Genomic DNA, 24,420 nt, shown 5'->3' with positions numbered 1-24,420 from the left:
CGTCAATGTCAGGTTTCACACGGCGTCCAATTACAGTGGAGGAGGGGCGGGAGATTACCACAGCAACCAACCGGCTCACAGCTGAAGCATCACAGCTACCAAGCGCTCGGCTGAAAAACAGCTGGAATTTGGCGTCCTCAAGGCGTTTTCAGCTGTGTTTAAAAGTTTTGGTGTGTCCAGCCCCTAAGGCTCACCGAAAGAAAAAGCTCATCTCCACGTCAGCACCCGATGTGTGTAATCAACGGCCGCGTTACGTCGACCAGCATAGCGCAAGCCTAGGGTTCGGTGGAAAAAAAATCTAGGATTCGCCCGAATCCGAACCCCGTCAAAAAGCCCAGTTTTCGGCCGAATCCGAATCCTGGATTCGGTGTATCCCTAATTTTCTTTAATTGTTCTCATGTATCTTTGTTTTTATTGTGATTTTATCGTGTATCTCTTAATTTTACATTTTCTTTTTTATATATTGTTTTCTCATTTCTGTGTAAAGCACTTTGAATGACCTCTGTGTATGTAATGTGCTATACAAATAAACTTGCCTTGCCAAAAATGCACGGTATGTGGAAAATAATGTGTTTTTTAACCATAAACCACACTAGCATACCAAATACACAAAATAACGTTGTTTTTAGCAATGAAATAGGTGCACTTTAATTTATCAACCAATCAAATGTTGTTGGTTTTATCAATTGTAACATATAATACTATGTTTGTATTGTTTAAAAAAGGTAATTTTAAACCACAACTACTAAACCGTTTGACACGACCTTACGTATTACATAATCACAACGAGAGGTCACGCATTACAAATGTGAAATGGACACTTGCGGACAATTTTAAACAATAAACTGACACAAAGTATTCTACATACAACAACGTCGGAACGTTTTTTCCTTTGTGATTTGTTTCGCTAGATAAGACCCTTATACCTCTGTTGGGATTGTTTAGAGCCCTTTGAAGCTGCATTGAATCTGCAATTTTAAACTGCACTGAAACTGTAAACTGTTGAGGTCCACTAAAGTCCACTATATGGAGAAAAACCTTGGAAAGCTCTCCTTTAAAAAACTTGATTGAACAAAGAAAGACATAAACATCATGGATGACATGGGGGTGAGTAAATTATCATAATTTTTTATGAAAGTGGAATATTCCTTTAACTAGGTAGTAGTAACAGACCACAACTGAATTCCTTTAAAGACCACCGATCACTAGATTAAATACTTCTTAAGAAAAATCTATTTTAATAACACCTTATACTATAGGTAAAAAGACAACACTGGATTTCAGTATGCATGCAACTGTGCAGTCAAACGTCATATGCATCTTTTCATCTTCCCCCTTATGGAAAATCCAGCCTGTTCCACATACAGAAATCGGGTTTTCTTCAGTTGAATTTTTCCATTTTCATCCTATCTATTAAAAGTGACAAAACCTTTCAGTGTCGACATCTTAAGAGATCCAACAGCTTCAAAGTATGAAGAACCGTGACAACCCACTGAGAGTGTGATGGAAGCAAAAAAAGAGCAAAAGCATGGCAGAAACGCAACATGTTCTGCAGAAAACGTAGCTAACGGGCTTGCCTTTATTTAATAGGTGAGCTTTCCAGACACTTTGAGAGCAACGCTGACAATCTTCTATAAAGATGAGAGAACCTTTCTTCTTTCAACGGCACACACATCCACATTCACAGATGAGCGCAGATGAATGGTTAGGAATGACAGGAAATGTAACAGTTTAGTTAAGTGAGGGGATCTTGTTGAGTTTTGTTCCTCTGAGGAATGCTGGGATGGTTGGAAATGTGTGGGTGATAAAGAGGGTAACCATCAGACAAAGGCGGAACGATACTCAATTTCTTCATCGCTTTTCTACAACTAGCAGGCTATAATTGGCAATTAAAATAACAAACCGCGCTGTGATTCTTGCTGTGAAAACGGGCTCTGTGGACTAACTAAGAACCATGTAAGAAACAACTTGCATTTTGCTTATGCCAGCTATATGTTGCAGCACGGCCACCACAGAATATACTGTAGTTCTCCTCCAGGCGATCCATGTACAGTACTGGACAGTATACTCAAGTACATCTATTTCAATGAAATCTGTACCATAATGGGATTTTTTTGTCTCTGTAGAGCCAATTACAGTATGTTGAAGGGCTGAATGAAATGCAAATGCAGAAACTCTGTTTAAATGAATTTCTTAAGAAAAATGTAAACTAGTTAAATGCCCTAGCGGGAAGGTCTTTCCAGTTCAAATAAAAAAAATCTCCCTCTTTTCTAGCTATGAAAGTAAGTACAGTGTAGCCTTTAATTAAGCTTAAATTTGGATTTAGCTACTTTTTTTTTACATACGGCAGCAAAATCTACTCCTATTTCAATAATAAAGAAGAAAGCTATGCCTCCTGAGTCTACTCCTTTCCAATTTTAATGAAAACCCTAATCATTCCCCCTGCCAGTGTCTCCCACATACTTACCCATCACATATCTGTACCCCACCACACCGCTTCATCATGCCCCCATTTATGTCAGCAAGAGAGATAGATCTTATAACCAAGTAATAAGAAAAAGCTGGTACATGCTGTTTGATCTCCATCCATGGGGCTGCAGACCTATTTTAAGATGCACATAAGCTAAAGTGATAATCGCGTCCACTTCAAATGCTTTGCAAAGAGAGAAGCAGGGAAAGAAATTAAGGAATGAAGGAAGGGGAGAGAGAGAAATAGAGAAAGAAAATACTATACAGATTGTCTCTAGGCTACAGTACTGTAAATGTGCTGGCATCTGTAGCTCCATACATCATCCATTTATCTGCACTGTTAAACAGTCCCATTCAAATGTGACTTTTGGTGACTTACTAAAAAAAACAATGATTTGTTATATAAGCAAACAAGTATCATATCTTTGTAATGGAGCCAGTATTATTGTGATGTCCTTTAGATGTTTAATGAAAAATACTCTTTGTGGCAAATGCGGCACATTTGATATCATATAAAAACCCATGATAGAAAAAGTGAAAACAGACTTAAAGCATTCAAGGAGTTGTTTACCAAAGAATTAAAATTCTCTCATAATTTACAGATGTATGACTTCCTTTCTTCAGCGCAAGCTGAATTTTTTAAATATTTTTTATAAAAATATATCCCTGTGTCCATGTACACTGTAAAAAATACTTTGCTGCCTTCAATTTTTTTGTTAAATCAACCCAGATTTACAAGTCATGTCAACAGAGATGAGTTGGCAAGTAAAAACAACAAAATTTTAACATCAATCTTAACTCTTTCCCCGCCAGCATTTTAAAAAAAAGTTGCCAGACAGCGCCAGCATTTTTCATGATTTTCACAAAAGTCTAATGCCTTCCAGAAAATTTTCTTCTTTAAATATATAAACAAACATATATCAGATGAAAGAACAGACCCTCTGCTTTCAAAAAAAAAAAAAAAACCGTTTCATCCTACCTTCATTAGTTCTCTTGTAATCACTTCTCAAACATGGGTAGGTTTCTTCAAAAACACCCAATTTTGAGCAAAAAGCTGAGATAATTAAATTTTTGCGAAGGACTTTTGATGGAGATCAGATGCAGAGCGATCTTTAAAACATACACAGAGTTCTTTCTCTTTCACGTGAGGCGCTACTTCCGGGTTGTATAAGTTGCGGAAGTGTTTTTCAGTTTACAAATTCCGCCATCTAAATAGGCAATCGGCAAAAAGGGGATGAACACTGAGACTCTCATTGGTTTATTGCACATTACGCCCAAAACACACCCATTACTCATTACGAGAATAGGAACAACCCTTTCAGACTGTGTGCTAAGCGCACAAACCATTTTTCCCATGGTTTAATTAGCAAAAGTGAATTCGGACATGCACTTTTAGACTGTGCGTTGAGCGCTTTAGTCCGTTTACCATTTTGAATTGATTCAATTTTTTATATAAAATTACTCGGTGTTCAACTGAAGAAAGGATGTCATAAATGTTTAGAATGGCATTTTAACTTTTGGGTAAACGAATTCTTCCCAGGAAGTAATTTCCGTCATTTTCACAGTCTAAGTTAACTACAGACTCGATATAGTCCAGCTATGAATAATCTAAAATAAACTCAAAATGAGATTACATAGTTTTTACAAAAATAACTTGCAAGAGATGTATGATATTCCATTATGTAAGCAAAGTCAACAGTGATTAAAATGTATTGTGATTATTTATTTTGGGCTATTGTCAGACGTCTATTACATTTTCATGGCCCAAATTTTGCCTCGTTCTGGGTTGTGTTTGGATGGATGTCTTTAAATGCTAAATTTCTTGGTGGGTTTAATGAGAAGGTTATGGAGAACAAAGCATTTAAAACAACATCGAAATGGTAACTCTGGTATACAAGAACAAGAACAATAAATTATTACAGGAGAAACTCATGCTCGATGATTAAATCAGAAAGAGAGTGGGGAGAAGAGAGGAAGAGAAACAGGCCTGTAGAAAGAGACGCATGAGCTGGGTAATGTGTTGTGACATTAATCAGCATCTCACGATCCAATAGCTCAGCTTGAAAAGGAGCAAGCCGGTAAAACAAAGACGAGTACGCAGCGCTTCCCATGTGACCACATTTTTGCTATTGCAGTCGCTCTTTTTATGGTGTACTTAGGGATCAGAATGTCCTTTCATGCAGGAAGGGTAAGATGAAGACAGATACTGTGGTTGTGGGCCTTTGAATTCTATATAGCACCATCTATAAATCAAATAAGAAACAAACATTAGACTAGTCTTCCAAAATCCACTAATGGAGAAACAACAAATGCTTTTTCTATTAAATTCTCCTTTTGTTTTTGCCCTTCAGCATACTTCAATACTCAAATGCACTTCAGTTGAGTTTGATGCCTATATAAAATCAGTCTATGGCAACAGCAAGTATTGTTTGATCCAAACAAGTAAGTGAGCCAGGCCACGCTTCAGTCTGGCGTGTCTTGCAAAGGTCAAGAGTTTCCTTTTAATAAGAGGTATGACCAATACAGTGGCCTGGCTCTGATCTGTTATGCGTACACAGGCCAATGAGAGGCCAAACTACGGCCAAGGCGGGGCCAGAAACATACCCCACAAAGACGTGGGCCGTACTGGATCAAAATGTCCATTTACACAGGCCGCAAGTGCGCCTTGGAGCACTGAGAAATTCCTTTATCACCATGGCGATCACCATTTATAACAACTGTCAACACAAAACAAATAGGCATAGTTCCTTCATGCAGTCAATAGTTATCCTATTTTTGGGAACATTTTTAAAATAATACACAGTTTTGGGTGTCCATACCTGCAAATTCCACTAACAATATTGTCTGACCAGAGGGAAAAGAATGTAAACCATAATGGATGCTAAAAAATGTGAATGATTCACAAATACCACAAATTCCGTCTTCTTTTCCATGAAACCTGTGACTTGCAGTACATTTGACTTGAAGAAGCTAATTAACTAGGGCCAACAACAGGTTGTGGTCAAAGACACCCCCTAAATGCAAACCCACAAAGTGAATTTTGTGAAACCAAGGACGAAAAGAACAAATCAAATAAAGGTCTTTTAAGCCCTGGTTCTTGTCAACAGGGAACAATCTTCAGGGAAATGACTGCTGTGAACTTTTGTTCCTTTGCGAGTTTAAGGGTTTAAATAGACATACACTTGGACCAAAAATATCTCAGGCTAATGTTGCCTAGGCAGTCTAAAACCATACAGACTTAATTTAATGCAGTAATTGAGGTTTCAGGATGTTGGGGGTGATGCCATACTCGTGCCGAGGAATTAAGGGGCAAACCAATTGGAGGTTTGGGACTGTTCAAACCATAATTTGGAAGTTGAAAAGTTGAAAGACAATAAAGTTAAGCCAAGACCTTACTCTTAACTACATAAATGGTACAAATAACCATTTTTGGAACTGGAAAGACTTTTTTGCAACTCTAGTGCTGAAACACGCATATGACAGAAAGTCGTGAGACACGCAGGAAAAAATACAATTCAAAAACATTGATGTCATACCATATTTGAATGGACCAGGTTGATCCTTATTGATGAATGGATGTGCTTTTTGTATGAGCCGTGTTGAGCCCAATATAAGAGGATCACATGATGGCATTTTAACATAATATAAAACTATTTTTGTGACCTTCAGGTCACTGCCTTAGATATCCAAACTACTTTTACTTATGGTAAAACCTAGGGCTGGGCGATTTGACCTAAAATCAAAACCTCGGTTAATCTAACATTTGACATCGGTTACGATTAATAAACGATTGTTTTTTTGCCTCATAGTTCACTGACAAGGTTGGAAAGTTTAGGGCACACCTTAAATCAGCCTGCAATGCAATTATTCACATTTTTCCCAAAATAACTGCATTACTGAAAAATATTAAATAGACTTAACTCTATGCAGATGTTGCATGTCATTATGTACAATTGATGAAACTTTCAGAATGGGAAGTTATGAACCAAAGAATCATACAACCCCCATGACTAATTATAGACATAAGATACATACATAATAAGTTGTATCCAGATAGCATATTGTAATGAGAAGAGTAGGGCAAAATACATACTTGGACTGTATCCTTTACACGTTTCTTGTATTCAATCCATTTTTTCTTAACTGGGCACTGATGTCTAACCATTTATTCTCATCTGTAATGCTTTTGGTGTTAATGTAGACTAGAAGTTCTCCCGTTCTCTCTCTCCGTCATCTCTGAACGTCTGAAGTGTCTAATTAAACTCACGCGGGCGCGTCTTTTCGCGGTTTTGAGTGAGTGAGATGTGATGACATTACCCGGGCTGCTTAGAGACCCATCGGTAGATTAAACTGAGCGCGTGTGCGGTAAAAACCCGATCGCGCATTCCGTATTTTTATCACAGGTGCCTGCACATTCGCGAGTACTTCTTAAAAAAAAAGTACTGTGCTTCTTTTGGGCACTAGATGATCCTGCTGCTCAGTTAAACAGTGTTTGAGTTCTCCTCCATGTTTCGCTGTGCCACTGACAGGACGGGGCGGAGTTACGCAACATCACACGCAGCAGTTTGTTTTTAAAGGGAAAGTATTAACAGGATTAAAAACCGAAATAACCGACATGATAAAATAATGTCGGTTAGAGGTTCTGAATTTCGGTTTCGGTTATTTTTCGATTAATCGCCGAGCCCTAGTAAAACCATAAAATGCATTAATGTTAAACATTTTCACCAAAAAAAAGTTATTATTACATACATGTGATATGTGTTTATCCATATTTAACTGTTTCGCCGCCATTGACGAGATAACTTGTCAATCAAGAGAAAACACTTCCCTGCCAATGACGAGATTTTCCGTCTTTCCGCAACTTTTTAAACCCGGAAGTATTGCCCTATGGCAAGCGGCTGCATGTCCGTGTATGTTTTAAAGATCGCTCTGAATGGGATCTCTATGAAACGTCCGTCACAAAAATTGAATTATCTCTGCTTTTTGCTCAAAATGTGGTGTTTTTGCAGAAACCTACCCATATTCAAAAGCTGATTACAAAAGAACCACTGAAGGTAGGATGAAAGTTTTTTTTTTTTTGAAAGCAGAGGGTCTGTTCTTTCATTTGGTATATTGAATGTTTATATATTTAAAGAAGAACATTTTCTGGAAGGCATTAAACTTTGATGAAAATCATGAAAAACGCTGGCCCTGGCTGGCAACTTTTTTTTTTAAACGCTGGCGGTAAAAGAGTTAACAGTTGCTTTAAATGCAGCTCATCTAATCAGTTTTAAATGGATCATTTGATAAATGATGGTGACCACTGTATCCATTGACTTTCATAGTAGAATAAACAAATACTACGAAATATATCATCAACTGTGTTTACAGTGTACTGCCAAGATGTTGGTGCACTTAAATTTTTAAGTTTAATCAACTTTAATTAAAAATTCATTTAAACTTTCAAGTAGTGAAGAGTTGCTATAAATTGTAGAAATAAAGTTCAATAAGCTTAAGTTATTTCTATAATTTATTGCAACTACTCACTAGTCAATAAAGTTGAAATTAATTGTAAATTTAAGTTGATTTAATGTAAAAATGTATGTGTAAAAAGGAATTTTTACAATGTACCCTAATTTATCAAAATATCATCTTCTGTGTTTAACAGAATAAAGAAACTTATACAGGTTTAAAACAACACAAGAATGAGTAAATATTGACCAAAATTACTATCTATCTAACTACCTTTAATTTAATTCATAAATGGCCCGCTCCGCTGTACCACTTAATGAAAACCATCAAACAGAGAACGACTGTCTCAGTTTCTAAAATCTCGGTGGTCAAAAAGAAATTGGGTCGATCTTTATTGCAGCTTAACCTAAGCTGCCTTGGCAAACAGTTTTGTTTAAAAAAGTCTAATGCAGGTCAACATGGTGTTGTTTGAGCAAATAAAATACCTTCTATGTTTTGGCGAGTATGGAACTGAAAGCTGTGAATCTACTACCTTGCAATAAGTCAGGCTTTTTTCTATGTGCCAGTATAAACATTTTGCAGGTTGTGTAGGTCAGGACAGATGGGAAGACTTTAAACAAACTCGCTACTAGTAAAAGAAGAGCAAATTGAAGATGAGGCCAAGGTAAAACAGTACCACCTGTGTCAACATGGATCCCTGGGTCATATTTACCAATGCATCATTAATTTCCTTGGAGTGCCGCCTCCTTCAGAGACTCTGCAAGTTGCCAGTGAAGATGAAAGACAACAGAAGGTGAGGGATGGAGAGTAGCTATTTAACTTGAGAGAGGGTTGGCAGACTGCACTCACTGGCAAAGTAGGAGCTTGTTGAAAAAACTTTTGATGGGTTTGCAAGACATCTACCTGACTTAATTCCTGTATTTTATTCCTCAGGAAAAAACTAAAGTGGACTCACAGCTCCTGTGATTTATCAAGTTACATCAAGAACATATTTCATATATATTTATACAATATATAAATAGACAAATATTACACATTAACTAAAACACATTGAATAAAAAAACGACAACATAAATTCGCTGTCAACTACAATTCTGTTTCGTCATTCTTTCCCTGGAAATTCCTCTTCTCTTTGTGTTAAGTTTGTATATGTAAGGAATATTTGACGATGGGCCATTGAATTATAAGAAAATAATGCACACCCAATGTGGTATGTGGAACGAAAGTAATATCCAGTCCTTTGAAATAATTCAAATAATTCATATTGCTCTGGTGCCTGCCAGTCTGACATTTGACAAGTTAGGTGTGCAGTTTACAGAAAAATTATGAACACCCATGGAACATTTCTCAACCAATCAGAATAAACCATTCAACGGCCCCATATAATAAAAAGTAACACACACACGATAAGGATGAAAAGAATAAACTGACTTTCATCTCTTAGAGTAAAAAAACACACCACTTGCCATTCTGATGTCCTTCATAGATGTTATTTGTTCTTCCTGGCTGAATGAAGGCAGGTGCTCCAAAAGGTGTCCAAACTAATTTGTAATATCATATGTAACAATTCAGTTCCAATGCAGCTAACCATGTTATATGCAATTCAAATGTATAGTGCTGGTACATTTGGCAGTATCTTGTAAACTTCCCTCATTTAATCAATAAGTAAATAAAAAAACACACCTCGAGCATACACGTGCCACCCTAAACACATTCAAACCTCTTGCTATAAAGCCAAACAGGGGCTCTAGTCTCCTGCCCTCGACTGACAGTTGGCATACTGGGCATTTGCTGCTTCTTATTTTGGGTCAACTCAATAAGAGCATTCAATGCAAGACATATGGACATATGGACAGCAGTAAAAGCTTAAGGACACGATCACTTAAACCAAGATAAACCATGTAAAAAGTGAAAAGTTGGATCAGCTTAAAAAATACCTCAATTACGTTTTGTCAAAGTTTGAAAAAGTTTATTTTCTGTGTTACCAATTGAAATTTGATCCAACTTTTCACTTTTTAAAGTGCAGGACACTGATAAAAATACAGCTCTAAACAGATCTGTATCCAGTGAATTCTTGTACTTCATTTCCAAAAGCAAGCTTTGCCATCCAGGCATGTCAACACCTAATCGAATTTGCAGCACATCAATGCTAAAGGAAATGCTGAAGGATACTCCACTGAAGTGCTATATGTCTAGATATTACATTTACATTACCTTTTAGGCATTTGGCAGATGCTTTTAAGTGACTTACAATGTACACTCTACAAAAATGATGCTAAATAGCACAAAAAGTGGTGCTGTGTAGAACCATAAGTGGAGCTATAGTCATGATATAGCACCATTTATGGTTCTATCTAGGTGCTAGATAACACTTAAAGTGGATTTTAGTAGAGTATATGCATTTTGACAGTATGTGTTTTCCCTGGGAATCACACCCATTTGAACCACACCCTGCAAATGCAATGTTTACCAACTGAGCAATCCATAACAAAAAAACATGGTTGTGGATGTCTATTCAAGAATATCAGCTGACGTCACTCACATCTTAAACTTGTCTTCCGCCATTTTGAGTCCCTGAAGTGGTCGCAAAAGAACTAGAAGCTATGCCTTGAATATGTTGTGAGTATCAAAATCGCTATTTTTACAACACTAAGAAGGCTCGACACAACATGATACTTTGCTCGAAGTATCACCTGTGTCTCTACACGTGAACTCGAGCCTTGAGAACATTGTTTGTGTACACAGAGTTTACTAAAAAGAAGGTTTTGAACAACTGACTCGCTGCCATTGTCCCAGTCATTGTATCAATCTCCAAATGTGACGTAAGGAGGGAGGAGAGTAAAGATGGATAGCTCCTAAAGCATAGTTCCATATAAATGCATGGATAATTAGTTGTTTTGTTGCAAGTAAAAAAACAATATTCACCTTCTAGTTGAAAAATGAGCCTTATATGAGATTCATTCATTCGCATTCGGAAATCGATTCTTTACATCTGGCAAAGATGACGAGCGGACACCATAACAGCCAAAGTCAGGTGTTTAAAACTTTTCTTTTTAGTAAACTCTTTGTACACAAACAATGTTCTCAATGCTCACGTTCACGTGTAGAGATCCAGGTAATACTTTGAACAAAGTTTCATGTTGTGTCGTGCCTTCTTAGTGTTGTAAAAATAGTGGTAGTTCGGTAGCAGCGGACAGCGGCTGGAAGAACACATCAGGGATCGAGTAGGCATCACACCCTAACAAGATATTTTTTTAAAGTAGCGTTTCTTTTCATGACAGTCGAGGTGCGAAATATTGTCTTTCGTAGCCATTTCCTGTATCCGTAAAAATCGTAGGCAGTAAAAGATAAGAAATCCGTAAATTGTAGCAAGCTAGCCAATGCTTGTCAGTAGCCTACTGATACTCGGTAGGTACTCAAGATGGTGGCAGGCAACTGGAATGACGTAACAGGTCACATGACTGATATTCATGAATACATGATGCTACCTCTAAAGTACATCCTGGTACCTCAAAGGTACATACCCATATCAGGACCTTTTTAAAATGTACCGTCCCAGTGACAAAAAGTTAAACTTTTGTACCTTTATTTAAAAAGTGTACTGCTTTTAAGCACATATACAGGAGGAAATGTGTTGTTCACTTTTGAACAGCGTCAACTGTACATCTTTCAACTGCAGAATATACAAATGTGATTAAATAAATATAAAGTATACAATACGCGTAAACAGAGTGAATTCTTACAAATGCTTGTTTAAAAAAAAGAAGCCCACCCAGGGTTTCCCGCAGCACTTTTCAGTTCGGGCGGCCCACCTAAGCTGGTATACCCTCCCACCTTAACAAGGTCATCCAAAAAAAACATTTGCTGCACAAAAGGCCGTCAAGTGCATCTTGGAGAATAGCGTGGACGCGCTTCACACTGCGAGCGGGCACGCGCCACAATGCCGAAATGAGAGAAAGACATGGTCCATCAATGTCTGGAGGATAACTAGCCTGTTGATTAAACATTTAATTCATTAATAATCTAGTATGTGTTAATTTTCTGTCAAAGTTTCTTCAAAATTGAGTTTTATTTGAGTGTTTTAAATAAAAATATTTTCCTATGACGCGTACACCCCACCCCTTTGATTGCCACGCCCCCGGCCCGCCCACCTGCACAACCCTACCACCTTAACCAACACATTTTCTGAGGGAAACCCTGAACACCAATCATTTTATTCTGCTGCATTTTATATCTTTGGGTATTGCATTGGTTGAATTACACTGCGACACATTTATCGAGAGCCTTTCGGGCCACATTTAAAATGCAGAGATGAAGGGGACATAAAATAAGCACATAAAAGGTATGAGTCTTTATAGGCTCTCATAAATAGCTGGAGAAAGTGTAATACTGAGGAGCAGTTTTAGCTGGTTTGCACTTCTCTCTCTCTCTGATTTCAAAAACCACAGTCCAATCCTGAGCCACAGTCTAGAAATAAGGATAGAAACAGATTTATGGCGCAACTTTGCCCCAAGTGAAAGCTGTGTTTATTATCACCCCTGAGCTTTATGGAAAACAACAGGGACAGAGAATGAGGCTTTTTGTCCTCTTGGTATGCTGTTGAGTGAGACTGCAGCGATGGACTGTCAGGGTTCATGATTTATAATGTCTGAACCAGCCCGTTGCCATGTTTAAAGTGAAATCTTTCAAACGTCTGTTTAGAAATGCACCATGGGACAAAATGCTCTAATGCTAAACAGCTACATGATGCCTGCAAAATATGTACGAATAAAACAGTGCTTGCCATATAAAGATCATGTTCCAGGAAGATATTTTGTACATTTCCTATGGTATGTACATATATATACATACCATATGTATAAATATATATATATATATATGCATATGTAGTTGCTACTATAAAGCTTTATTTAGACAACATTATAGACAATTTTCTTAATATAAAAATTTTGTGCATCGTCAAATTCCAAATTTTCATATAGTTGTATCGTCGCTATGTCATTGATATCATGATATGACATTTTTTATCAGGTAAAAAATTATATTGGTATAATCGTGAACGGTATGATATGGCACACCCCTAGAGGTGGTCCAGGGTCATATACTGTATTCATGTGGCACATAATAAAACATAACTATTTTAATAATTTTAAGGACAAAAGCCATAATGCAAGCTTCAATACATATTAGATACTAGATTTACTTAACATAAAAGCAATGTGTGATTTTAGTCAAGCAGATCTGAGTTCAAGGGTCACTAGTTTCCTGGAGGCCGAGACCCTTTGAACAAAAAATTTCCACAACCTTATACTGTAGCATTCTGCATTTACTCAAACAGCAAAATAGTCTATAAAATTACAATACGTTTCCACATGAACTGTCTTTAGACATTGAAATTCCTTTTCACTTTTCACCATATGAATTACCATTCACCACAATGCTTGCTATTGTTCATGAATAGCAATGGTTCTATCATTTGTCTTGTATAGGCCAAGCCATCAATTCCCCGCTATTCTACGATGTAATTGGCATTCAAAACACTGGCTCGTTCTGTTTAAAACAATAAAATTGTACTTTCCATGGGGAAATAATCACAAAATCCTTGCTAACATCTACCGCATGGATTTTCCGCATTTCTTAACACAAGCACAGCTATTACCGACTTAAGAGTTAACAGCCTTTTGTTATGTAGGAATATAAAACCCTCACCTGCAGTGAGACATAATTTTCGGAATAGGAACCCGAGTTATTATCCGCAGCAGCATCACACTGCAGCTTATTTTCAAAGCTGTCTTTCAGTTTTATTGTGCTATTGAATTGTGGCCGCTGCTGATTGGTCAAATCCACCTGGGTTGCGCAGGGCCATTCGATTAGGAAATCCGACATGGCGCTATAAAATTACTAAGTCCTAATCGGATTTTGAAAAGGTTACGCGTTTGAAATTGCTCCACCACACATTTGCTGAATGTGGAAGCCAGCGAGTGTTCTGCCAGAGTACTGGCTGTGTCTGAACCTCCCTGTCACATGGGAGCATGAAGAACTAACACACAGGCAAATTTTAAGCAGAACCGTAAAAGCCAAAAGCCGTAAATGAAGCCTGTAACATTGAAACTTAAACAGGGGTTTTAAGCAGAGCAGTAGACAAACAGCATCTACACCAACAAGTGAAAAAAAAATGTTTCTTTGAGGAATACACAGGCAACACTTGAAACCCATACGCTGTCAGAAAAAATGGTCAAAATATGTACCCCAACTGTAACTGGGACAGTACCCTTTTAAAAAAGGACCGTTTTATAGGGTACTGCCCCAGTTAGAATTTGGGTACATATTTTGACAAATGTTTTCTGACAGTGTCTCAGGTAGGCCTAGGTGAAACTACATCTTTGTTGGCGAAATTCAATATGTCTTTAAAATTAAAAGGCTGAAATTCAATTTTTTCATAAATATAAATTCAGAGTATTTTCACAATAATAGTAAATCATTTTGAGGGTACAACCATTATAGCCAGTGAGATTCTAAATATTTAGGGGCCATGGCATGAAAATCTGACTTTTTCCATGTTTAAGTGCTATGATTGGGTCCCCAGGACTTCTATCAACCTAGAAAATGTGAAATTTTTTAAAATAAATTTTCAAAACTAAGAATGTATAAAAAATAGTGTACTAAAGGCCGTGCACACTTCAATTGTTTTTAATAAGCGCCCGAAGTGGAAAAAATTTTAAACATTGGGTGAAACGTTCAGCTCACTTTTCACTCGGCTGTCCAATCACAGTAAAGGAGGAGTGCGACAAATATCAAAACAACCAACTGATAAACAAAGCAGAAGTATTACAACAACCAAAGCGTTTAGCTGAAAAAATGCTGGCAAGCGGCCAGAGTCGGCCTCCACCTGGGATTTACAGACACGTTTACACACTTTGGTGCACACTCCCCCTTACTCTATATACGCTCACACAATACAGGTGTTTTAAAGGTTCTTTACAGTGATGCTCAAGAAGAACCATGCATGGTTCCTCAAAGAACCATTCAGTCACTTTCTTTAAAGCAACACTATGTAGTTTTTTTTACCTTTAAATAATGTCTCTAAAATTACTTCAGTGATAGAACAACTTTTAACTGTACAAATTGTACTGTTGCTGCAACCTGAGCAGCCTCCTAGCTGCTACAAGCACACTCTGAAAGTGGCAGTGGAGGGTAGAGCACACAGCCCCGCCCCTCCCCCTGCCTGCAGAAGAGTGTCTGATACCAGGCACTGTTGCGCTTTTCAACCACATGGGGGAGCTGTAAGTCATTTTTACATGGAAACTACATAGTGTTGCTTTAAAGAACCACTTCTTTCTTACCTTTTTATAATCTGAAGGGCCTTTTTTAACGACGGAGAACAAGTTGCAAAACCCTCTAAGTGTATCTGACATGTAAAAGAGCATTTTTATCAAGCTCTAATATTTAGAATCAATCATTTCACTTTAATGACAATAAAAAGGTTATATGCATGTAAGCTTTTTGGCAAATACCTTCTCAAAAATCCACTTATTTGCACCAGACATAGTAAACGGTTGACAAATCACTATAGGTGCGACTAGAAAAATTGCAAATAATAAAAGTAATAATATAAATATGAAGAAACTGAACCAAGCTTTAGGGGGCGCTGCGATCCACATTCTGGTTGTATTCAGGTCCAAGTACTCACAAAAGACAAAGTTTGAATGTAATCCACGGTCATTTCGCACACCGTCATTCATCTAATCCATCTTTCATGCACTTCTAATTCCAATCCGTCATTAATCTAGTCTCATTTTTGATGGTGATATCTCGTCAATTAAGTGAAAACGCTTCCCCGCCAATGACGAGATTTTCCGTCTTTCCGCAATACCGCTATTATCCACCAGGTGGCGCCCTTCCGCAACTTTTTAAACCCGGAAGTATTGCCATATGGCAAGCTGCTGCATGTCCGTGTCTGTTTTAAAGATCGCTCTGAATGGGATCTCTATGAAAAGTCTGTCACAAAAATGGAATTATCTCAGCTTTTTGCTCAAAATATGGTGTTTTTGCAGAAACCTACCCATATTCAAAAACTGATTACAAAAGAACCACTGAAGGTAGGATGAAACGGTTTTTTTTGTTTGAAAGCAGAGGGTCTGTTCTTTCATTTGGTATATTGTATGTTTATATATTTAAAGAAGAACATTTTCTGGAAGCCATTAAACTTTGGTGAAAATCATGAAAAACGCTGGCGCTGGCTGGCAACTTTTTTAAAAACGCTGGCGGTGAAAGAGTTAAGAGTGCCAAAATGCTTTTTTGTGTTAAATACCACCCAGTCGAGTTTCCATATTGTGTTCTAAAGGATGTGGATCGCATTGTTGATTTAATATGGAGCACTGTCTGATAGATTTACAGCCCTCATACAAAATGCGTCAAAGCTGAGGTTGTTTTAATATAAAAACGGTGCATGCATTTCTTGGTACAAGATGTTCTCAGTATAATCTACGGCGGATCGCACTCTCGTTCTGTTCCTCATTAAGTCCAGCCACAAATATGGCCATTATGCTTAACCTGCACGTCTGACCGACACTGAAAAATTGATCCTAACGTGAGCCGCTCATGTCTCAAATAGCAAAAGAAAAAACAATTGTGAACCCCATCGCCCCACTTGGCTGCTCTCCGACTCATCTATTAGCACATAACTGTGTGCTTAATCAGAGCACGGTAAGATTAGTGGCTGTCCCTCATCAACCGTACGACTGCACAGGGTCTTTGAGAAACGAGAGTCATCATTCTTCAAAGGAGTAAGAACCACAGTCAATAAAAAGGATAATGGCGAACGTGAAGACTGCTGGATTTGACAGATACTTTCACAAGCAGGAGAGGAGCTACTAAGTGGAACTTTGCCTCGATGTTTCCTTTGAACATGTCAGGTTATTAACTGCTCACAGTGACAGAGAAGAGAAAAAGACAAAGAGAGAGACCAGCTACACAACATGGCATCTCTGAGAAAGGATTCACCCGCCAAACGCTTGACAGCCAATTGTGAATGAGATAGGAATGATATACGGCCGTTAGTACATTAAAGGAACATGGTGGATTGCTTTCTGAGACGGTACAAAAAATAGTGATGGCTCTGCCAAGGTTAAAAAGAGAGCAAAAGTAAGTTGGTTGCTGACCTTAAAAAACTAGCCTAATGCACAAAGCAGTTGCCTGTCCACTCCTATGCAGAAACTTGGACCTGCTTATTTTCCAGTTATCTGAAGTCAGTACAAGATCAAAACTGCATGATGCGGATTAAAAACATCCATGTGTTAAAGGTGCACTGCATGGGTGATTCTCTACAAAAAATATTTTTGTTCTTATACCCTGAAATCCATCAATTTGTATACTTTTTAAGGGCATTTGTCTACTTTCAATTATGTTTAGGGTTGGGTACTTTTTAGAGGACAGACCTAATTATGTCGGTACTACATTCAAAACACTGGTACACAGCAAGAGAGACCCTGTGATGTGACGTCAACTTTGCAATTTGCTCAAACACAACTGACAGCGCAGTGATGCATCATTACAAACGTTTATCATTTTCACATGCTTTTAGACCTTGGCAAAGTAAATATTTGTGCTCAAAGAAGACACGTAAGAGATCTCAATAAGCTTCTCACATGCTGTTTGAGAAGTTTTGTGTGTGCGCATATTAACGTCCCTACATAGAAACCAATTCAAATCTATACATATCTATTATTAATTTATGATACAAGACAAACTGTCTAAAATTTTTTGTACTGTACAGTATGTGTGCAATATTGTCTGAAGATGTCAAAATACACTCATTCTTCATATGGAAAACTATGTGTCATTTGCATAAGTCAGAGGTTTTGGACATGGTATACTTTATGTGTGAATATTATCTTACGTTCTCTCGTGCGCCCTTGCGAGTTCAGCAATGTGATGAGATGTCACAACAGACAAAAGAGGTAAAAATGAATGGTTTTCTGTCCTAAGCATCATGTTGATGCTTACATCAATACTAGAGCAACCAATGCAGATACCCTACAATACAATACCTGAACTGTGTGTGTACAAACAAATCTGATTGAATAACAGTAGAGGCAGTGAGACCTTTAAAATCAGACTTGAAACTGAAGGGCTGTTTAGTGTGTGGTAAAAACATTTTTGATAGTACAGATCTCATCTCAGTGGAAAAACACTCAAGATCTCTCTGCTTGTGATTTTGGCCCTCATCTCATTTCCACCACCATGTTCATAAAGCAAAAATGCAAATCTTAGGTGGGTTTTGGCTGGTTCGGTAGGGTAGTAAATCGGACAGCTTGTTGTTATACGATACAGTATCGATTATCAATACTTTGTGTGTGCCATCGATGGATCGTATCATTAGAAATGTATTGTTATACCCCTATGGTTGCCTCATGTGTCAAAGGCATATCTGACTAGCACAATGACAGCCCAAGGCCAGCTCAGTCAGATGAGGTCAAATATCGTGTACAAATAAAAATGTGCTTAAAAATTTGGGATCCATATATACACATGGACACAGGTAAACAAGCATATGCAATATTTGAATCTAATTGTATTTTCTTAATGGCTGGTTCGCTATAGGGCTGTAAATTGGACAGTTTGTTGTTATACGTTGTTATACATTATCGATTATCCTGCCAGCGATGTGATATTTGCCGATACATCAAAATTTTCATTGATGCATTACGATTCGATTTGATGAATATTTTGATACTTTAATATTATGTGCCTTGTTAAGCAATTATATTTTTAATAACTCACAAATGCAACCAAAATATATAAAATAAACGTTTAATTAAACTCTTTGAAAATGGCACAATCTTTGTCCCAATTAGGACAACAAACTAGGATTTTTTTTTTATAAAGAAAAAATAATAATAAGGGAAAAAAAGAGTCACATAAAATCAAGCTTATGATGGCAAAAGTCAAAGTCTTTACACTGCAAAAAATGACTTTCTTACTTAGTATTTTTGTCTTGTTTTCAGTAGAAATATCTAAAAAATAAGTCTAGTTTATAGACAAAAAATATACGATTCAAGTAAATTTAAACTTAAAACAAGCCAAAAATATCTGCCAATAGGGTGAGAAAAAAAAATTATTAGGGAATAAGTCACATAAAATCAAGCGTATGATGGCAAAAGTCTTTACACGGCAAAAAATGACTTTCTTACTTAGTATTTTTGTCAAAAATATCTGCCAATAGGGTGAGAAATACCTCCCATTGGCAGATAATTTAGCTTGTTTCAAGCACAAATTCACTTAAATTGTATAGTTTTTGTCTAAAAACTTAACGTATTTTCTAAAGTCATTTTGCTCATCAAAAAATAAATAATCTTGATTTAAGAATTTTTAAATATTTCTACTGAAAACAAGAAATAAATACTAAGTAAGAAAGTCATTTTTTGCAGTGTAGAGTTTCAGCTGGCAAAGGTTTCTGCCAATCTGTTTGTCCAATCCATTTTCCAAATACAAAATATTTACAAACGCACAACGTCTTCTGCCTCTTTCGCTGTATTTTCGCTGCTACAACCCCTTTGTTGATGAACTGCATTCACTTGCTGACACTAAGCACATGAGAGTAAACAAAATGCGTGCTTTGGCAGAAACGTGTAGATGGACCTTATGCCAAGGAATGAGGACGCAGAGAGTGTCAAAATAAAGGTACCTCTTATCAATATTTTATTTGTGGCATCGATCCTTATCGATGTATTGTTGTTACACCCCTATGGTTCGCCTCATGTGTCAAAAGCATATTTGACTAGCGCAATGGCAGCCCAAGGACAACTCGGTCAGATGAGGTCAAACACTATACGCACTAATAAAGATGGGGTTACAATTTTGGGATCCATTGACTTCCATGCATACCGGTAGTATAATATTTTAACAATATTTTATTTCCTTAATACAGTACAAAGGCTCAAGTTCTGATGAGCTCCGACCTGTGAATTTGCATTGAACATGTAAAAATAATTTAAACTTAAATGAAAAGTAAGGTTGTGTGTGAGTTTTAAACCAGAAGCCACTGATTGAGCATCATATCCAGATAAACATATTTAATACTGGGCCATAAATAATTTTGAGTGGCCGCCTCTTGACTCTGCAGTAGGCCAACAACACTATAATTACATAAAAATTGGCCTTTAATTATATAGCATATTACAGTTTCTTGTTTTATGTTATCAATCCATCTGGATGTACTGCTAGAGCTGCAATAGTTCCCTAGTAAATAAATACTATAATAACTAACGCATTCCCACTGCAATTATTTATCCTGACAATAGTCCCTTTCACACATACAGTCTTTACTGGTAATTTACTGGTAAATTGCAGTTAACATGTCATGTGTGAACAGAACCTTTCCGGTAAATGAGTGCTCCCAATTTACCAGTAAGACAGGTTGTAAGATTAACGGTAATTTGCCGGTAAGCGCTGTGTGTGAACGAAAAATATAGCATTACCGGCATTTAGATGACGTCAGACCGCGCTGACAGATCGGGCGGGCCAATCAGAAAGTTTTTTATACAGGTGACGCAGACTGTTTACGGACGTTTCCACACACATGTTGCTTAAAAGTCGAGCACACCTGAAGTTAACATCCACATTTCTTCACCAAAGTTGTTTAAAACAGCTTACCATCTAATTGCCAAATTGCCGACGTCCTTAGCACACCATCTGTGAAGCCTAATGTGCTAACGCGCAGGTTCTGTTTGACGCCGCTTAACGCAATGTTGTTTGGTCACTAGCAACTTCGCGACCGTTTGCCACAGATGTGAAAACAACAAAATACGGACCGTGGGTATTAAGTCATAACCCGCCGTTTACAAATACGACACGGACGGAGCTCGCCGGCCGCGCGCCACAGGTAACTTCCGCTTTCTCTCCGAATTTACCGGTATTTTGATACTGATGTGTGAATGATGTCTTACTGGTAAAAAGACGGAATGTCACTGCATGTGTGAACAGCACATTTTTGTATTTACTGGTAAATTCATTCTGGTAAATTCATGGTAATTTACCAGAATTACTGTGTGAAAGAGGCTAATGACCCACCATACCTGTAAACTTTGAATTTGCAAGGCTCATAAATTTCTACAATCTATAAAAGTGTTGTGTCTTTGCTTCATAAAGATCCCTTGGCACGGGGTGAGTCAGTGATTGGCTGACCGTCAGCCATCCAAATAATCAATTATTCAAAAGAACTGCATGTTTTTGCCTCTCCCAGCGCTTTAAATGGCTTTGCTATGCTGTTTATCACTATCTCTGCATCTTGTCTGAATCAAAATGGACTCAGCAAGGCACTAAACGAGGATCTACAGTGAATAAAACACATAAATACCACAAAGGCGACCTAAACCTCCCCCATAAAAGAGACAAGCACCCTAGACTATAAAAGAGAAGTGGTGCTGGAACAACCAGAGTTGCTGTCTGACCTAGTTAGCATACGAACATCCCACCAAGGAGACTGCACCATGATCAGACAGACAGGGGCAAACATGAAAAACATTTTAAATACAGTGCTGTGTTTGATGCTGAATGTATATAAAAGTACTGATTTCTAATCAATTAAAGACTCCATAATAAATCCCTAAATTCAGCAAAAAAGTAAAGTTCCTAGTTGGAGTGCAACTCTACAATGTGTACACAATGTTTTTAAAATTTAAGTGAAGCGTTTTATTATAGGGTTGTGGTGCCTGAACCGAAAAGCAGGGAGAGGATAATTAACCATCTTGCTTTTTAAGATTGAGGGTCTAACATTACAGATGCCAAAAAGATGTGGTAATGTTTATTCCATCAATGATGACAGTATTCTCTGCATATAAATATATCATATATACTCTGCATATATATTAAAACAAAAAGTGCTATTTTAAAAATAATTTTATTTAAAAATAATCATGTACATGAGATTTTCTGTTGAATTACAGACAAACCAGACTCACCTTCTGATGCAGGGGCCCCTGGGATTTGAGGCCCTACAGGTGTTGGGGGTACAGGTCTTGGCCAAGGTTTCCCTGAAGGAAGGGCCGCCCTTATGACCCCAACATACTCCACGAAGGTGCCAGGAAAGTTGCCCTTCTCTTTAGTCCGTTCATTGGTGCCATGTAGCCAGCCCTTTGGGCACTTTTCATCACCCTCCTTGTAATCGGGTGTCAGAAGAGCCATTTTGGAGACTGTGATAAGATCTCCAGATTGAAGGGAGATATCGTCACCCCGCTCCTGATTGTACTCGAACAGTGCACGGTACTGGAAACTGTCAGAGCTCATCATTTGTTATTCACATGAGCTTTTATCTGTATTTTGATGCTGATGTTTAACCTGGATTTAAGTCCTTAGATAAAATCCTGAGTGCTAACTCAGTTGGAAAGTCCTTGAGTTAAATCCTGAGAGCCCATTGACATTCACTTGAGTTTCTTGAGAGGGTTAAAACTCCACCACTACCATATGTTGTTATTGCGCAGTTCTAGATTCGGTTCACAAATAAAAGTTAAATTCCAACTAATCAGACCATGGAAGTGATAACGATCCTTACAGTCTGTGGCAGGGATCAGAAACACACATACAGCCCCACAAAGCCAGGGATGAATACAGGGGCGAGGTGCATGAGAGTCGTAGCACAAATTTGGGGACACAGAGACCTGGAATCAGGACGTTGGGATGTTCTGCAGCTTTGGCACTAGTCCAGTGATAAAAAGCAAACATTTATTGAATTGCCCTTTTAGTCCTTTTGCAGGTGTGGTTGAAAAGACATTAACATGGGCACATGGGCAGTGCCAGTTTCTGTAGTCTTTTCTTCGTCTTGGTCTTCTTCTTGAAAAATATCTAAAACCTGAAAGCATTAATTTGACAAATAATTTTATAATTTACCATTTGATTTAAGTTTATAAATGCAATACAAACATTGCATTATAAGAGAAACTTTTGCATTGCAATTTTAAGACCCCTGCAATATTTCTGCGATATGATTACAGATATGTGCAAGATCTTACTGCATGGCATCACAAGCAATGTCATTCCATCAAACGCAGACAAATACAACATGTCTCGCTCACAGCGCGTGACTGGGACAGTGCCAAGTTGAGTACAGCGTGCACAAACTCGCATGATACTGCTACTACGTATAACTTACCTCGTGTCGCACCGAGCAAAAGCGTCCATGATACAAAATGCACGTAGTCCAGAATATGAAGAATGAATAAGCATTTTGTAGTCGGATTAGATGCAATACGCGATTTAAAAGTATCCCCAAATAACCTGCGTGGCTGAGTCAGACATCCAGCCAGACTATGCTGTGGTACGACTCTGCCCGAGTGACGTCACAGACCACGCCCACGCTGTCTGATTTTGACAACACTGTGGGATAAAGTTGGGAACTTGCCTGTCATGAGGTAGCGGGAAAATATTGCTTAAGTTATAATACACATTTTGGCGTGAGACACAAATATTAAAAAAACTTTTTTTTAAATAATGAAAATATAAATAACGGAATTACTTTATTTTATTGCTTGTAAAAATAAAATTAAAATAATATAAACATGTTTATTATTATAATTATAATTATTATTATTATTACGGTTGTTCTTGTATGTTTTATATTAGAAATAAATACTGATACATTCAAAATAATATTAATAAAATATTTCATAGATATAATGTTATTACTTAGCTAACAAGAACTACCAATGAACAATACTTCAAAAGCATTTATTAATCATAGTTCATGTTAATTTTAGCATTTACTAATACATTTTTAAAATCAAACGTTATATCTGTTAACATAAGTAAATAAATGATTTGTACTTACATCAACTATGAATACATTTTAAAAAAAACTATATTGCTTATTGTTAGTTAATGCATTTATCCATTTTAAAGGGGACATTTCACAAGACTTTTTAGGATGTCAAATAAATCTTTGGTGTCCCCAGAGTACGTATGAGAAGTTATAGCTCAAAATACCATATATATATCATTTATTATAGCATGTTAAATTGCCACTTTGTAAGTGTGAGCAAATTTTTTTTTTTTTGGTGTGTCATTTTAAATGCAAATGAGATGATCTCTGCACTAAATGGCAGTGCCATGGTTGGGTATCATCATAAGGAGAGCCAAATTTCAATGACCGATTTTTTCACATGCTTGCAGAGAATGGTTTACCAAAACTAAGTTACTGGGTTGTTCTTTTTCGTATTTTCTAGCTTGATAAAAGCACCAGAGACCAACTTATAGCACTTAAACATGGAAAAAGTCATATTTTCATGATATGGCCCCTTTAACAAATACAACTTTATTGTAAAGTGTTACCCAGACACTGATCTTATTTATTGTACAGTTCATTTAAAAGCTTAAATAGTAGAAACTTCTTCTACAGCAGCATACAATGTTAAGATGTCTCTTCTATAGCAGTGATAAAGAATGGGATTTGATTTTTATGCAAAAATTAGTGCAAAATGATTCAAGACATTTATGATTAGCTTAATC

At 37.3% G+C, this 24,420-nt stretch overlaps 1 protein-coding gene across 1 annotated transcript in view; it reads right to left on the bottom strand.

Annotated features, from left to right (window-relative positions):
• Positions 1–23,227, bottom strand: part of pik3r3b (phosphoinositide-3-kinase, regulatory subunit 3b (gamma)) — a 209,498-nt gene extending 186,271 nt beyond the window's left edge. Inside the window, exons 1-2 of the mRNA XM_065264612.2 lie at positions 23,069–23,227; positions 21,882–22,768 (exon numbers count right to left, since the gene is read on the bottom strand). Of these exons, the coding sequence (XP_065120684.2) occupies positions 21,882–22,209 (328 nt within the window). The 5' untranslated portion in view covers positions 22,210–22,768; positions 23,069–23,227. The remainder of the gene's footprint in view (positions 1–21,881; positions 22,769–23,068) is intronic.
• Between the last annotated feature and the right edge of the window lie 1,193 nt (positions 23,228–24,420).

Source organism: Paramisgurnus dabryanus, chromosome 7 (genome assembly GCF_030506205.2).
Source record: "Paramisgurnus dabryanus chromosome 7, PD_genome_1.1, whole genome shotgun sequence".
In the NCBI taxonomy this organism is placed as follows: Eukaryota; Metazoa; Chordata; class Actinopteri; order Cypriniformes; family Cobitidae; genus Paramisgurnus; species Paramisgurnus dabryanus.
This window is presented reverse-complemented; position numbering and strand designations above follow the sequence as displayed.